We start from the raw sequence: 15214 nt of genomic DNA on the forward strand, positions 1-15214 counted from the left end.
GCTGTCCTGCAGGAGCAAAGAGAAACGGGGGGGGGGTGTCAAAGCTGCAACGAGACACCCACTGAGACCCTTTTGGGTGTCCCCCCCAGGGACCCCCCCAGTTCACACCAGCAAAATCCCCCCAAACACCCCTATTTTTCCAGGCACATTCATCTCCAGCTGCTGGGATTTGGGATTCGGGGGTGTCGTACCCCACTCTCCCCGCACCATGGAGGACACCCCCCCCCGCCCCGGGTGGGGAAGGAGGGGGGGGGGGCCTTTCTGCACCCCCTCGGCGCAGCACACGGAGCACAGCGCTGGGGAAACTGAGGCACGGAGGGGTTAAGGAAGGGCTGGGGTGAGGCCGATCCTGCCGGGGGGCACCTTGTCCCCCCCCCAAACCCCCCCTCGGGAGCCATGGAAAAGCGGGAGGGGGGGGGTGGGCAGACAATGCAGCTCTTTCCAAACCACCGCCGGAAAGCCTCGGCGCCGGGGAGCGGGTGCCAGAGACGCAGAGCGGGGGGGTGGGGGGGAAGTTTGGGGGCTCGGGGGTGGGTCCCCCACCGTCACCCCGTACCCTCCCAGCCGGCCCCGTGCCCCTCTGCAGAGGGAAAGGGGGTCCCGCAGGCACCGCGGCTCCCTGCCGGCACCCTGGGGTGCAATGAGTTTTCCGGTCTCAAGCCAGCACCTGGCAGGGGAAGGGAGGGGGCGGTTTTCGCTTTGGAGCGAAGGGTGCCAAAAGAGGTGTGTGTGTGTGTGTGTGTGTGGGGTGTCAGCAACCAGGGGACCCCATCCCCCGGGGGACACCCCAGCGGCCCAGCCCTGCCACGAGTTGGCCGGGTCTCAGCGGCGTAGCCATGCTGGCATTTCGCTGGCACCAAGGCTGGGTTGTTCCTCCCCGGCTCTTCCCACCGGAATAGCAACAGCCCAGCAAAATTCTTCCTTTTCCCCCTGGTTCCAACCCCCCCCCCCCCCACCTCACCCCCCCCGCCCCCTATCTCCAAAACGCTCCCACCTTTTTGCTGGGAAGAAGCCGGGTTCGGCGTCGCGGGACTCGGGGGGGGTGGGAGGCGGCTGCCGACCCAGCGCCAGCCCCCCCGGTTTGGGGGCGAGCGGAGGGGCTGTGCCGGAGCTGGGAGGAGGAAAAACCCGGGATTTCCGTGGGCAGAAGGCAGGGAAGGGCCGGGGGGGGGGGGGGGTGAGTTGTGTGTCACTCACCCACCTCGGGAGGATGCTGGAGGGGAGGGGGGGGACACCCCGTGAGGGGGTCCCCGGGGACAGCGGGAGGTTGGGGACGAGGGATGGGGGACACCGCGCCCCGGCAGCGGGATGCTGCTGGTAAATGCATGGTTTGTCTGGGCTTGGCCCCCCCTGAAATCACTGTACCCCCCCCGGTAGCCACCCCGGCAAGGAGGAGCCCCTTCCCCAGACACCCTCCCCCCCCCCCCACCCCAGCACTCCTCCGCTTGTCTCGCAGGTGGGGAAACTGAGGCAGGGGGCTGGGGTTGGCTGCGACCCCCCTGCCCACCCCTCCCTGTCCCCCGCCTTGTCCCACTCACCACTCGGTCACGCCACCGTCCCGGCCCGTCCCTGCTGGTGGCTCCTCAAGGCGGGGAGGGCCCACGCACACGCGTGGCCACGGGCACGGGCACGGCCACAGCCACGCCGTGTCTGGCATCCAGCAGGCCAGGGCTGGTTGGGGGTGCACGGAGGGTCATGCGTCCCCCCCCCCCCCCGCCCGGGGCTGCCCCTCTGGGGGGGGAAGTGGTTCAGGATTGCTGGCATGGCCACGCGTGTGCACACATGTGCTTGGCATGCAGGCGTGTGCTGGGCGTGCACGCACAGGCCCGGTGCCCACACACCTGCCCGGTGGTGCACACGCGTGCTCGGCAGTGCACGCACATGCTTAGATGTGCCAAGCATGCACGCACACGCCTGGCGGCGCACACACACGCGCTGAGCGTGCACGCGCACGCCTGGCAGGCAACAGGCAGCCTCAGTGTGCACACGTGCGCTCGGAGACGCGCACGCACACGCTTAACGGTGCACACACATCCTCAGCAACGTGCCCGGTGGTGTGCATACACGCTCAGCGTCCACACGTGTGTTTCGTGTACGCACGCATGTGCGCATGTGTGGGCATGTGCGTGCATCTGTGTGGGCACGAGTGTGTGTGCCTGTGTGTGTACACGTCCATATGTGTGCACACACATCCGCGTGTGCTTATGTGCCTGTTTGCACGCATGCATTGCTGCCCGTGTACATATATGTGCGCATGTGTGCGTGCATGTGTGCACGCACGTAGGCGTGCACATAGGCATGTGCGCGCACAAGTTCATATCTGCGTGCGTGTGTTCCTGCATGTGTGCAGGCCTGTGTGTCTGGGTGCACGTGAACACGTGTGCGTTCACAAGTGTGCACACGCGTGTGCACCCCCGCAGCGCGTGTCCGGCCCTGCCCGTGCACCCCTGCCCCGTGAGGCCGCGGGGAGCTGGGTGCAGGCAGGTTGGCTCGGCGGGTGCTGCTGCACCCTGGGGTGCTGCGGGAGCCGGGAGCGGGGGGGGTGTCCCAGGCTCCCCGTTAATGCCAGAAAACGCGATTATTGGCAAAACCCCGGGGGGTGTCGGCAGGGAGTGGGTGGAGAGGCGGGCACCCACGGCAGCAGGGGGCCGGGGAGCTGCCACCCTCAAAGGTGGGGGTCGGGGGTCCCACAGCCCCAGGGGACCCGGAGCGTGCCGGTGGGACGGAGTTGGGGGGTGTCCCCCGTGCAGGTGGGACCCAGGCGTCCGGGAGGGCACCCTGCGGCGGCGGCGCTAGGACCCAGCGCGGCGTCCGGGCAGTGGGCGGGGCCAGGCGGCGGGGGCGTGGCCTGAGGGGCGGTGGAGGGGCCGCAGCGCTGCGGGCGGTGGGGCCGCGGGCTCGAGTTCGGGCGCTGGCGGCGGTGGGGCGGCCATGGCGCGGCGGGCCGTGTTGTTCGACCTTGGCGGCGTGCTCTTCGGGCCCGGCCTGCAGCACTTCCTGGGCTCCTGCGAGCGAGACTGCGCTCTGCCCAGGTACGGCCCGGCCCGGCCTGGCACGGCCCGGCCCGGCCCGGCTGCACTCGCCCTCCCTCAGCTCGGCGAGTCGCCGCTCGGCCGGAGACACGTAGAAACGAGCCGACAATTGTGTGTGTGCGGCCGCCGCCCGCGCGGGGTGTTCGCGACTGGGGCCACCATAACAGGACGGGGCTGGGTGTGGGGTGCGGGCAGGGGACCCCCCTGTCCTGGACGTGGGGTGCAAGTTGGGGGCCCTGTGTATGTGTGGGGTGCAGGCTGGCGACCTCCGGCCTGGTTGTGGGGTGCAGGCTGGCAGGGGGTCGTGTCCTGGATGGGGGGTGCAAGCTGGGGGGTGAAGGGGGCGGTCCTGTCCTGGATGTGGGGTGCAGGCCAGCCGTTAAAAGTAACGCCCAAAGAGGCAGGATCACCACAGGGGACGTTGGCAGAAGCAGTAAGAACAGCAACTCTTAATTAATTAAGCAGGATAATTAATTAAACCCGTCCCAGCCCCAGTGCTGAGACTGGACACAACTCAGTGCATGAGGCGGAGCTGGCGAAACCCAAAGCATTGGAGCCTCCCGCCGTGCAGGTCCCAGCCAGCCTGCCGAGTCCCAGCGAGCCCTTTGCCCCGTTTAACACGGGGTATTTGGGAATTACTAATCCCAAAAAGCTCCCGAAGAGGAGCCGAACAGGTTCTGTCCGTCCGCGTCGCCCAACGCTGGGATTTCCCGGCAGCGCGTGGGTGTTAAAAAAAAAAAAAACCCAAAAGCCAACAAGCAGAGAGTTTAAAACAGGAATAAAATATTAAATAGCTAAATGCTGGAGGCCGCGGAGCAGATGGAGCAATAAATTCCCAGATTATCAGGCCATCAAACATTTTTTTGCTTCGCTTTATGTTATTAAAAAAAAAAAAAAAAAAAAAAAAGCGACAGCAATTCTGCTGGAACAGGTAAAGCCGCTTTATTTTTAACCGAGCTGCGTTTTTATCGACTCGGAGGAGAGCTTTGTCCTGAAGCCAGCGGCTGTAATCTTGTTTTATTGCCGCCCGAGAAGGCCTTTTGTGTTCTTGTGATAGGGGCAAATTATTTTCCTTGAGCTACGGCTTACAAAATACCTTGCTCTTCGTGTTATATTTTATAAATTTTTTTTATAATTTTTTTTTTTTGTGTGTGTGTGTGTTCCTGGCAAAACTCCCCGCTCGCCTTATCTGCGGGGTGAAGTAATTGAGCTGCCAGCGGAAATTAATGGGCAACGATCTCCCGTAACGAAGCGATGCTCCCGGTCCTGGGTGATGATGGAGGATGGAGCTCCGTATCCTTGGCATGGAGCATCCCCCTCCCCAGAGCCCACTTCCCTGGTGTTGGGGTCCCATCCCCGGTATTGGGCTCCCCCCTGGCTGATCCCTCCTTCTTTTCCTGGCAGGAATTTCTTGCAGAAGGTCTTGTTGGCCGGTGGCTCCGACAGTCCTTATTCCAGAGCGATGAGGGGACAGATCACCTTGTCCCAGGTGATCCCTTGGGTACCAGCTGTGGAGCATCACCGGGGGCTCGGGAAGAGCAGCTCCAGGATTTATTGCTTTGGTTTTGGAGTCGATTAAATGACCGCCTGGGTGTTTTCCAGCTTTTTTCGGAGATGGAAGAGGGCTGCAGGCAACACGCCTCCGCCTCCGGCATTGTCCTGCCCCCCACCTTCTCTGTCTCCCGAGCCTTTGAGGAGATGGCGGCCAAGGGGACGGTCAATGCCCCCCTTCTGCAGGCAGCGAGGGTGCTGCGGAGGAATGGTGGGTGCCGGGGGGGCTTTTGGGCAAGGGGTGCTGGGGTAAGGGTGCTGCTCACCTCCTGAGCAGGTGCCCTGAGGTTCCTTGGTCAGTCCCACCATGGGTTCCTCGTCGGTCCAACCACAGGGTTCCTTGGTCGGTCCAACTATGGGCTCCTGGTCAGTCCCATCATGAGGTTCCTTGGTCGGTCCAACCATGGGCTCCTGGTCAGTCCCACCACAGGGTTCTCTGGTCAGCCCTACCACGGGATTCCAGTCGGTCCCACCACGGGGTCCTGCTCAGTCCCACCATGAGGTTCCCTGATTGATCCCACCACAGGGGTCCTTAGTTGGTCCAGCTCTGGGGTCCTGGTTGATCCAGCCGTGGGGTTCCCTGGTTGGTCCCACCATGGGGTCCTGGTCAGTCCCACCATGGGGTTCCCTGGTCAGTCCAACCACGGAGCCCATGGTCGGTCCAGCCATGGGCTCCTGGACAGTCCCACCATGGGGTTCCTTGGTCACTCCAACCATGGTGTCCTGGTCGGTCCCACCATTGGGTTCCCTTGTTGGTCCCATCACGGGGTTCTTTGGTCAGTCCCAGCATGGGGTTCCTTAGTTGGTCCAACCGAGGGGTCCTGGTTGGTCCGGCCATGGGATTACTTGGTCGGTCCCACCACGGGGTCCTGGTCGATCCCTCATTATCATCAAAGCGCTCTCCCAACATCTCTAATTAGATATTCTGAGCCCTGCTACCACATCCATCATCCAACAGCAATCAGCAGGATGCTGTAGCCCTTTGCCCCATGTCGTGGGTGGACCATCACCTCAGTCCTCAGCACCTCGGTGTGCCCAAGCTCCGGCTCCCATCCCGCCTGCGCTCGGGGGGTCGACCCTTGCTTTCCTGGAACTGCAAATTGGGCATGAGCTCCTACTGAGCATCCTTTTATCTCCTGCCGGGGTGTCCTGGTCCAGACAGAGCCTTCCAAATGAGAGATTTTAGGTTGGGACGGTCCAAAAAACGTGGCTGGGGAGGAAAGAGGTGAAATCAAATGATCTCTGGAGAGCAGGAGTGGGAAAACCAGTGCTCCTCACTCTGCCTTTCCTTAGGGTTTAAGACCGGTGTCCTCACCAACAACTGGGTGGACGACAGCGCCGGGCGGCTCTTCACGGCCACGCTGATGAACCTGCTGCGCCGCCACTTCGACCTGGTGATCGAGTCCTGCCGGCTCAGAGCGCAGAAGCCGGACCCCGAGATCTACACCTACGCCCTGGATGCGCTGCAGGCGAAGCCGCAGGAGGTACGGCCACCACCCCAAAAATGGGGCACAGAGAGTCCCTCCAAGCACCCAAAGTCCTTGGCCAAACCCAGCAGCTGCCCTTTCCCAGGGTACTGAGCCTGGTTCTCGCTGGTATGTCTCCAGGTCATCCTCCTGGACGACATTGGGGAGAATTTGAAGCCGGCCCGGGAGATGGGCATGGCCACCATCCTCGTCAGGGACACCGAAACCGTCCTGAAGGAGCTGGAGGAGCTCTCAGGTGTCCAGGCATGTAGAAATAGTCTGGGTCCTCTCTGTCCTCTGCTTTCCTGGGGATCCTTGGAGAGATGGGAGGGATGGGCTTGGGGCTTCTGGGTCTTGCCGTGATGCGATGGTGGCGCAGGACTTGTAGGTAGCTTTGGATCTCCTGCAAACCCTGCCCACCCCCCAATAACCTCACCCCCTGGACCTGCTGAGCCCTGTCCATCTCAAACGCATGGATGTCCCACCAGCAACACGGTGGTGGGGACATCCCATGGAGCCCCAGGCTTGCTCAGGTGCTCACCCCGTGCTCCTCACCCCGCAGCTTCTTACCCAAGAAGAGCCGCTGCCAACTGCGGTTGATCCATCCAACGTGACCCACGGATACGTGCCCATCCGGGTAGGGTGGAGGGGACTGCCTCGGTGACAAGGTGTCCCCTGGCTTGGCGGGGCTTGGGGGTGGCCCAGGCATCGTGGGGAAGGTATTTGAGCCCCGTGGAAGGATGTGCCAGCCAAGGGGTGGCTTGTTGGGTTGTCCACCTTCCTGCATCAGGGGTGCTGAGACCATCGTTAAGGTCTTCTCCATCCACCCCAGGGGCTAAAAAGTGCTTGTGTGGCTCTGGGATGCTGGGCTGGAGGGGGCGGTGGGCTCCCACGCCTGGTGGCCAGCAGAGGGTGGAGGGTTGGGGGGTGAAGCCCTGCCACCCGCAGCCATTGAGGACTCTCCGTCCTTTCCAGCCTGGCGTCCAGCTGCACTTCGTGGAGATGGGACATGGCCCCGTTGTCTGCCTCTGCCACGGCTTCCCCGAGTCCTGGCTCTCCTGGCGCTACCAGGTGATGGAGGAGACGGGGAGGAGGGTGGACCACGGGGCTGGCGGTGGGATGCTGGAGCGCGGTGGAGGGTTCCATGGCCACCACTCCTGGGGGGTCCCGGGGCTGTCCCACCACCTTGCCTTGAGCCTTGAGGGACACGGGACAAAGCCCAGGAGTGTTCCCCACCCTCCAGCCTCACCAACCCCCATCTGCCCTCCTGGGGACATCTCCTGGGGACATCTCTGGGCGCGCTGGGGTGGCAGATGTAGGATGGGTGCTGGCACCAGGGAGGAGTGGGGTCCGGGGGTCTCCGCATCCTTTGGAGGCCGCTGCTTTCCCTCCTAGATCCCAGCTCTGGCTGATGCCGGCTTCAGGGTGATCGCTCTGGAGATGAAGGGCTACGGGGAGTCCACGGCCCCACCAGGTGAACTGGGCTCGCTGGGGTGAAGGGGGGACGGGGGCATATGGGGCCGGAGCTGCTGGTCCCAAGGCCAAGACCCAGGAGGGAGATGGGTGGCGGGGTCTTCTCCTGGGGGGGTTGGAAGCTGTCCGGCTCCTCCCGCAGCCCCAGCAGCTCGGAAGGGTGCAGAATAAATCCATCCTTGGAAACGTGCGGATGTTAAAATGATGGCGGTTCTGTCCCCTGTGCAGACATAGAAGAATATTCCCAGGAGCAGATCTGCAAGGTGAGGAGCTGCGGGGCAGGATGAGCGCGGGGTGGAGGGTGGTGTGGGCTGGTAGGACATGGCCCCGGGCAGGATCTGACCTTTTCTCTCCTCCCTTCCCCCAGGACCTGGTGGTTTTCCTGGACAAACTGGTGAGGAGCCCCCCATGATGGGTCCTTCCTTCTTGGCAAGGTTTGGGTGCGCGTTTCCCTTCGCCTCTGCCTTCCCAGTCACTGGGCTCCCCGGTGGCTTTGTCCCATGTTGGGACATCTGAGCTTCTCGGTGACTTTGGTCCAAAACCCTTGGGGTAGCACCAAGCCCCATCTTTGTGTTCCCCGTGGGTGGGATTTTAGGGATGGGGATGTTCGTACAACCCATTGCCGGTGGGGAGAACCCATCCTTGGGAGGGCCTCCGGCTCCGCGTCACCTTCTCCTGGACCTGCTGTCCTTGCTGAGGACGGGGAGATGGGCTGCTGGTGCCTGGTGTGGGTTTTGGGAAGGCGGTGGGATGCTCACGGAGAAGGTTGCTGGGCTGCATCCCCTTAAATCCCAACATAGCAGCTCCCGGGTGGCTGGGGCGGCCGGGGACCGACGCTGTCCCTCGGGCACGGCTCGAAGCCGGTGTCACCTCGGCATCCGATCCGTTGGGTTTGGAGGCTCCGGGTTTAATTCCCGTCCCGGCGAGGGGATGGGCTTGGTTTTTTGTGCCTTGTAGAAGAGACGAAGCGGAGGGGAAGAGCGCAGCCCGCAAATGCCAACCTCTGCAGGGCTTTTTCCTTGCGAAATGGCTTCCGAGGGAGCGAGTCCTTCGCCAGGCAGAGTGCTGAAAAAAGAATAACTCCAGAAACGAGGTTGGGGGGGGGGGGGGGAAGTGGAAAAAAAGCCCTTGAGGTTTTGCAAAGGCTCCTCGTGCGAGGAGCGGTGGTGGGTTTGTGCCAAGGTGGGAGCAGGGATGGGTTTTCGGGAGGGGACCAAGCTGGGTGTCGCCGATTTGTCACGGGATATAAATCACTGTGGTTTTTTTGTGGTTTTTTTTTTTTTTTTTTTTTTTTTTGGAGGGGGGGCGGGGGGAGGGAATTGCCTTCACGCTGGATTAAAAACAATAAGGAAAATGGATAAAAGGTGCCCGTTGATGGGCAGCCTGGGAAGAGGGTCGGCACCCGCTTCACCTCGGGGTGAGCTCGGGAGATGAGGGTGTGAGGTCCTGGCGTCCCGTATGGAGGGGAATTTGGGTTTTCCCTGCTCCTCCGCTACCTTCGGGGCCCATCCTGCTCCTCTGCCCCCCGGGGGGGGATGCTCCTTCTCACCCCCCCTAGGGCAACCCGGGGGATTTTGGGGAGGATAAATGACTTCGAGGGTTGTTTGAGCCCGTACCCGGGATGCAGGAGATGCAGGGCGGCCCAGGAGCCATCACGGAGATGGCCAGGGATGCTGGGATGGATCCCAGCGGCACGGGGGGGACCCCTTCAGCCCCACATCGGAGGTGGGAGCTGCTGGGACCCCTCCCCAGACCCTCTGCCCCCCCTTGGGGGAGTCTCGGACTCCCTGTGTCGCGCCGTGGGATGGCAGCGAGCAGGGCTCTCCGGCACGCAGCCAGCCCCGAGCTGCGTCCGCTGGCAGGGAATTTTAATTACATTTCTAAATATCAGCTAATTACGAACCGGCTGCTACATCGTCAGGAGCGCGGGTTTTAATTGGATTTCTTGGGAGGTGCCCAGAGGGGTCAGGAAAAAGGAATGGAAGCCGGGGCGGGGGGGGAACAGCTCAGCTCCGGGCAGGATGCAGCCGGCCCTGGGGGATGCTGCCAGCCCCTTCCCAGAGGGGCTGGGGATTTATTTGCTGTTATTTATATTTATATTTTCTATATATATATTTATTTATACCGAGATGTTCCCCGTGCTGTCACCCCATGCGATGGCAGCGGGGCGGGGGGGGACATCCGTACGGCTGTCCCCAGGGGACGAGCATCCTCCAGACGTGTTTTTGGCGGATAATAATCAAACCTCTTCCCTCTGGAGGGCCCGGCTACTTGAAATGTTTAATTAAGTCACAGCAAATTGCTCCGGGGGGGGTGGGGTGTGGGGGGTGCGCGTGTCAGGTAACGCTTGTTCCTTGGGGGGGGGGGGGGGGGAAAGCAAAAAAAAAAGGAAAAGAAAAGAAAATATTGCTGTTTTCTGACCTCTGTTGCTTTGGAGGAAGGCAAACCTCCTCTCTCTCGCCTGCGGGATGCTCCTGGGCGCTGCTTTTGGGGAGCGTTTCGAGGTGCTCCCCGGGGTGCAGCCGTGGGGGTGCACTGACGGTTCCCCCCCCCCCGCATCCCCCCCCCCCGCAGGGCATCCCGCAGACGGTGCTGGTCGGTCACGACTGGGGCGGTGCCGTGGTCTGGAACATGGCTCTCTTCTACCCCGAGAGGGTGAGGTGGGTCCGTGCCCCATGGGGGGACCGGTCCTTTCCTCCCCCCCCACCAGGTCCCTCCGGTCACCCTGGATCCTGCCCTCCCAATTCCCAACCCCCCCCCTCCACGGCCCCTGCAGCACCCGCAAATCCGGGTGCGATGCTGACTGTGTGTCCCCCCCGCCATGATGGCCCAGAGCCGTGGCCTCGCTGAACACCCCGTACCGACCCGCCGACCCCAGCGTGGACATCGTGGAGAAGATGAAATCCTACCCCACCTTCGATTACCAGTTCTACTTCCAGGAGCCGGTGAGTGCGGGACCACAAATTTTTATCCTCCAACCCCTCTTTTGGGGTTTAACCCCCCCACCCCACCCCCAGGTACAGCGACGTGCCCATGTCGGGATCCCCAGCTCATGGCTGGGCACGGCCTGCCCCATAGCCAGGGTGCCACGCTGTGGGGCTCTCACTGTCCCCCCACCTGCACATGGGTCGTGGTCCCCCTGGCAGACCTTCTTCCCATGCTGAACTCTGCAAAAAAAACATCCCCAGGCTCCAGCCGGGCCCCGGTGGGTGGCAGGATCCGTCCCCGGGGTGGGTTGGGTCCCTGGGGAGGGTTGGCATCACCCGCGGTCCTTCCTCCCCCCCGCGCAGGGCGTCGCAGAAGCGGAGCTCGAGAAGGACATCGGCCGCACCCTGAAGGTCCTGATCCGCTCCACGCGCCGGGAGGTAGGTGTGGGGCTGAGGGTGGACCTGGAGGGGGAGCAGAAGTCTTCACACCCCACGGCCAACCCGGCCTGATGTCCTCTCCGAGCCCTGCTGGCCTTGTTGAGGCTCTGCCAAGCACCTCCAGTTCTCCTCTCCCCTTCCACCTTGTCCATGCCAGGAGCCAAAAGCTTCAGGGGTGGCTTTGCAGTGGCCCGCAGTGACCCCCCAGCACGCTCCACCCCCGTGTCTACCGTCCTTTTGCTGCCCATCCACGGCAAAAAGTCTGCATTCAGTCAGCCATCAGTAGGGACCAGAGTGAACGCATCCTTGTGGGCAGCTCCACAGGGCCCGCACCTCTCTAGGACTCAAAGCTGACCCTGGGTAGGGATTGAGAAGACCTCTAGAAAGCTGTGCTGCCTCGTGGGGGACAGCCCACCCAGGGGGGGACATCCCAGCCCAGGGAACAGCAGGTTTGTGGGGTGGAAGTCTCGGCGTGGCCCAGCGGAGGCTCCTGCTCTCCCCCTGCCCTCGCAGTGCCCGCGCCGCTGCCTTCCTTAACCCCTGCAAATGTTAATGTCTCGCTTCAGGGTGAAAAACTTTTGCGGTTTAAAATAACAGCGCCCCGGGAGCACGCGGGAGGCTGTGCCTCGCCGGCAGCATCCTCCTGCCAGCCCCGCCGGTGCTCCCGGCCTCGCAGCCCGGGGCTGTGCAATCGGTTCCTCCATCCCTTGGGATGCAGCGATGCTCTGTGCTGCTCCCAGCTCTGTGTCCCAGGGCTGTACGCTCAGTTCCTGCATCCCTCGGGATGCAGCGATGCTCCGTGCCTGCACCTGCCTCCACAGTCTGGGATAATGTTGTTGGTTCCTGTATCCCTTGGGATGCAGTGATGCTCTGCACCTGCTCCTGGCTCTGTGCCTCAGGGTTGCATGCTTGCTTCCTGCATCCCTCGGGATGCAGCGATCCTTGGTGCCTGCTCCCAGCTTTGCATCCCGGGGCTGTGCGGTCCGTTCCTGCATCCCTTGGGATGCAGCGATGCTCTGTGCCTGTGCCCAGCTCTGCATCCCAGGGCTGCGTGGTTGGTTCCTACATCCCTTGGGATGCAGCGATGCTCCGTGCCTATGCCCAGCTCTGCATCCCAGGGCTGCATGGTTGGTTCCTGCATCCCTTGGGATGCAGCGATGCTCTGTGCTGCTCCCAGCTCTGTGTCTCAGAGCTGTGCGATCGGTTCCTGCATCCATCGGGGAACAGTGGTGCTCTGTGCCTGCTCCTGGCTCCACGTTGTTGGTTCCTGCATCCCTTGGGATGCAGTGGTTCTCAGTGCCTGCTCCTGGCTCCACATCCTGGGGCTGTGCAGTTAGTTCCTGCATCCCTTAGGATGCAGCGATGCTCCCTAGCAGCTCCCAGCTCTGTGTCCCAGGGCTGGGTGGTCAGTTCCTGCATCCCTCGGGATGCAGCAATGCTCAATGCTGGCTCCCAGCTCTGCATCCCGGGCCTTTGCGGTCAGTTCCTGCATCCCTTGGGATGCAGCAGTGCTCCGTGCCAGCTCCCAGCTCTGTGGCTGAGGGCTGCATGGTCGGTTCCCGTGTCCCTCAGGATGCAGCAATGCTCGGTGCTTGCTCCCAGCTCTGCATCCTGGGCCTGCATTGTTGGTTCCTGCGTCCCTTGGGATGCGGTGATGCTCCATGCCTGCTCCTGGCTCTGTGTCCCAGGGCTGCATGGTCTGTTCCTGCATCCCTCGGGATGCAGCGATGCTCAGTGCTGGCTCCTGATGATGAGGGCCCTGGAGCCCCAAGTCTCCCTGGCAGCCACGGGGGACCCCCCCCAGGGATGGGTTCCCCCGCCGGGCGTGGTGCCACCCCCTGCCTGCCCTCACTCCCCTCTTTCCGCAGGACCGCCTGCCCTTCGCGCTCAACTTCCACGGGGTCCGGGGCGAGGTGAGGGGGGGAAGACCCCGCCGTGGGCTGGGGATGCCGCGGGTGGGACATGGCAGCAGTGCCGCGCCTCTTCTTGCAGGGGGGGCTGCTGGTGGGCTTCCCAGAAAACCCCCCCGCCAGCCAGATCCTGCCCGGCCCCGAGCTGCAGTACTACATCCAGCGCTTCGAGAAATCCGGCTTCAGGTAGGGGCAGGAGCCTGGGGGGGGGCAGGCTGTGGGGGGACCCCCCTGCAGAAGGGGGGACCCCCAAACCCACCTTGGCCTTGCTTTATAACCCCAAGAAGGGGCGAGGCTGGTGGGGGCGGGGGGGGGCTGCTTTCCCCTTGCAGGCTCTTCCCGGTCCCCGCCGTGGTGTCGGCAGGAGCTGAATCCCGGCATCTCCGCCCCCGTTCCCCTCTCTCCCAGTGGCCCCTTGAACTGGTACCGCAACATGCGACCCAACTGGCGCTGGGCGCTCTCTGCCAAGGACAGGAAGGTGGGGACTGATCCTGCTCCGCGGGGAGCATCCGCAGCCCCGTCGCCGCCTTCCCCGCCTTGTCACCCGTGTCCCCTGAACAGATCATGGTGCCAGCGCTGATGGTGACGGCCGGGAAGGACGCGGTGCTGCATCCCAGCATGAGCAAGGGCATGGAGGAGTGGGTGAGCCGGCCTGGGCCCATCCCACCCCAGCCCCACCTGGGACCAGTCTGCACCCGAATCCATCCCAGCTCCATAAGATCCCACCACGGGAAAGCCCTGGGGCAGATCCATCATGCCGCGATGGGATGGATTTGGTCCAGATGTGGGGACATCGCTTGATAAAGGGGGGACAGGCTGGTGCGGGGCAGGGAGGGGGCTTTGCCCTTGCCAAAATAAAGAGCTGGGGGTTTAGGCATCCCGGGGGAAGCGGGGGAGGGGGTCTGGGGGGGAATGCTGATGCCCAGCGTGGCACAAACCAACCCCTCTCCGGCATCCCTCCGTAGATCCCGCGGCTGCACCGGGAGCACTTGGAGGAGTGCGGGCACTGGACGCAGATGGAGAGGTACCGCCGCCTCCCTCCCTCGGAGCCGGGCTCCCCCTTCTCCGGGGGTGCCGGGGGGGACACACACACACACCAGATCCCACCCCAACTCTGTGCCGTCCCCCCAGGCCGACGGCGCTCAACAGGATCCTGCTGGAGTGGCTGGAGGGGCTCCCCCCCGACACCCCCCTGCCCAAGATCTCCAGGCTGTGAGCGAAGCCCCCGGCCCTGCCTCGTGCCTTCCCCCCTCCCCAGGCTGATTTTTTACCTTTAGGGTTTGATTTTTGCCTTTAAGGCTTGATTTTTGCCTTTAGGGTTTGATTTCTACCTTTAAGGCTTGATTTTTACCTTTAGGGTTTGATTTTTGCCTTTAAGGCTTGGTTTTTGCCTTTAGGGTTTGATTTTTGCCTTTAGGGCTCGATTTGTATTTTTCGGGGGGTGGGGGGGGGACACACGGTTTGGGTGGCAGCGATGGACGAGCCGGGGCCAGGAGGAGGATGGCGCAGAGCATCGCCCCCGCTTTGTGCGGCTCAAAGGGTCCCGGTGAGCTCTCGGGGCGGGGGGGGGGGGGGCGGGTCCCGGGGTGCTGGGAGATGGTTTGGGACTGGATCCATCCCATCCTCGTGCCGTGGGGCTGCCGCATCACCCCCACCCCATGCCGGGGGGTTTGGCCGGAGGCGGGGATGCCCTGGATGGCGGCCGCTTGCACCGCGTGGTTGGTTTTGGTGTGGAGGGTTTTAATGCACTAATAATAACCGATACCGCCTGATCTCCTCATTAACGTCGAGAAATAAAGCACAACAGTGACCCGAGCACCCCGGCTCTCCCGCTGCTCCTCGGGACGCAGGTTCGTAGGACGCAGCAGCGTTTCGCTGCTTCTTCCCCTCCTCCCCGTGGCCCATCCCCGTGGTGCCAGGGCTCAGGCCTTGCCTGCAGCCACCTTCCCCCCCTCCCGGCCCTTCTCCTGGCCCCAGCAGCCGTCAGAAACAGCCATCCAGGATGGCGTAAGGATTTGGGCAAACACGCTTGGTATTTCCCCCCCCCCCCCCGCCCCACACACACACACAGAGACACAAATTCTCCCCAGCCCTCAACTATTTTCAGCTGGGGCTTTGCGGTTTGTCTGTCTGCATCCCTCCTGCCGGCGCTTTCCCAGCCCTGGGAATGTTTTGCATCCGGATTCATCCATGAAAAAGTAGATGGGTGGATTTGGCAGGGTGGGGAAAGAGGGAAAAAAACCCCAGCCTTTGGGTGGGCATCGAGGGCTTTAAAGCTGCTCCCTCTACCCCAGAGTTATCCATAACCCTGGCTGTTGCCCCCTCCCCCCGCTCCCCCGGTTTGCTGGCAGCCTCGGGAACGGGTTTGGGAGCTGCCTTTGGAGTCTGCCGATGAAATGAAAAATCCAAGAGCGTCG

The 15214-nt window shown here is 62.9% G+C and overlaps 1 protein-coding gene across 5 annotated transcripts; it reads left to right on the plus strand.

The window, feature by feature from the left end:
- The first annotated feature begins 2865 nt into the window (after positions 1-2865).
- Positions 2866-14213, plus strand: EPHX2 (epoxide hydrolase 2). Of its 5 annotated transcripts, XM_054196724.1 has the most exons (19): positions 2866-3032; positions 4437-4521; positions 4635-4794; positions 5877-6067; positions 6191-6313; positions 6612-6686; positions 7025-7120; positions 7445-7523; positions 7751-7785; positions 7890-7916; positions 10097-10182; positions 10356-10467; positions 10813-10887; positions 12756-12800; positions 12880-12983; positions 13206-13275; positions 13359-13439; positions 13763-13821; positions 13929-14150. In XM_054196724.1, the coding sequence occupies exons 1-19, from the start codon at positions 2932-2934 to the stop codon at positions 14011-14013; spliced, it is 1689 nt and encodes a 562-aa protein (XP_054052699.1). In that variant the 5' UTR covers positions 2866-2931; the 3' UTR covers positions 14014-14150. The 5 variants fall into 5 exon arrangements, with proteins under 5 accessions (XP_054052699.1, XP_054052702.1, XP_054052700.1 ...); XM_054196727.1 differs by lacking the exon at positions 6191-6313 and having other exon boundaries at positions 13929-14213; XM_054196725.1 differs by lacking the exon at positions 10097-10182 and having other exon boundaries at positions 13929-14206.
- The last annotated feature ends 1001 nt before the right edge of the window (positions 14214-15214 follow it).

Source organism: Rissa tridactyla, chromosome 3 (genome assembly GCF_028500815.1).
Source record: "Rissa tridactyla isolate bRisTri1 chromosome 3, bRisTri1.patW.cur.20221130, whole genome shotgun sequence".
Classification (NCBI taxonomy): domain Eukaryota; kingdom Metazoa; phylum Chordata; class Aves; order Charadriiformes; family Laridae; genus Rissa; species Rissa tridactyla.

What these genes read in the sequence shown, in the direction of transcription:
- EPHX2 (XM_054196724.1), top strand. Translation starts at nt 2,932, where the DNA reads ATGGCGCGGCGGGCCGTGTTGTTCGACCTTGGCGGCGTGCTCTTCGGG. An exon ending in AGGAGCTCTCAGGTGTCCAG is followed by an intron (nt 6,314 to 6,611) that starts GCATGTAGAAAT and finishes CTCACCCCGCAG; the next exon opens with CTTCTTACCCAAGAAGAGCC. An exon ending in CCCAGGAGCAGATCTGCAAG is followed by an intron (nt 7,786 to 7,889) that starts GTGAGGAGCTGC and finishes CCCTTCCCCCAG; the next exon opens with GACCTGGTGGTTTTCCTGGA.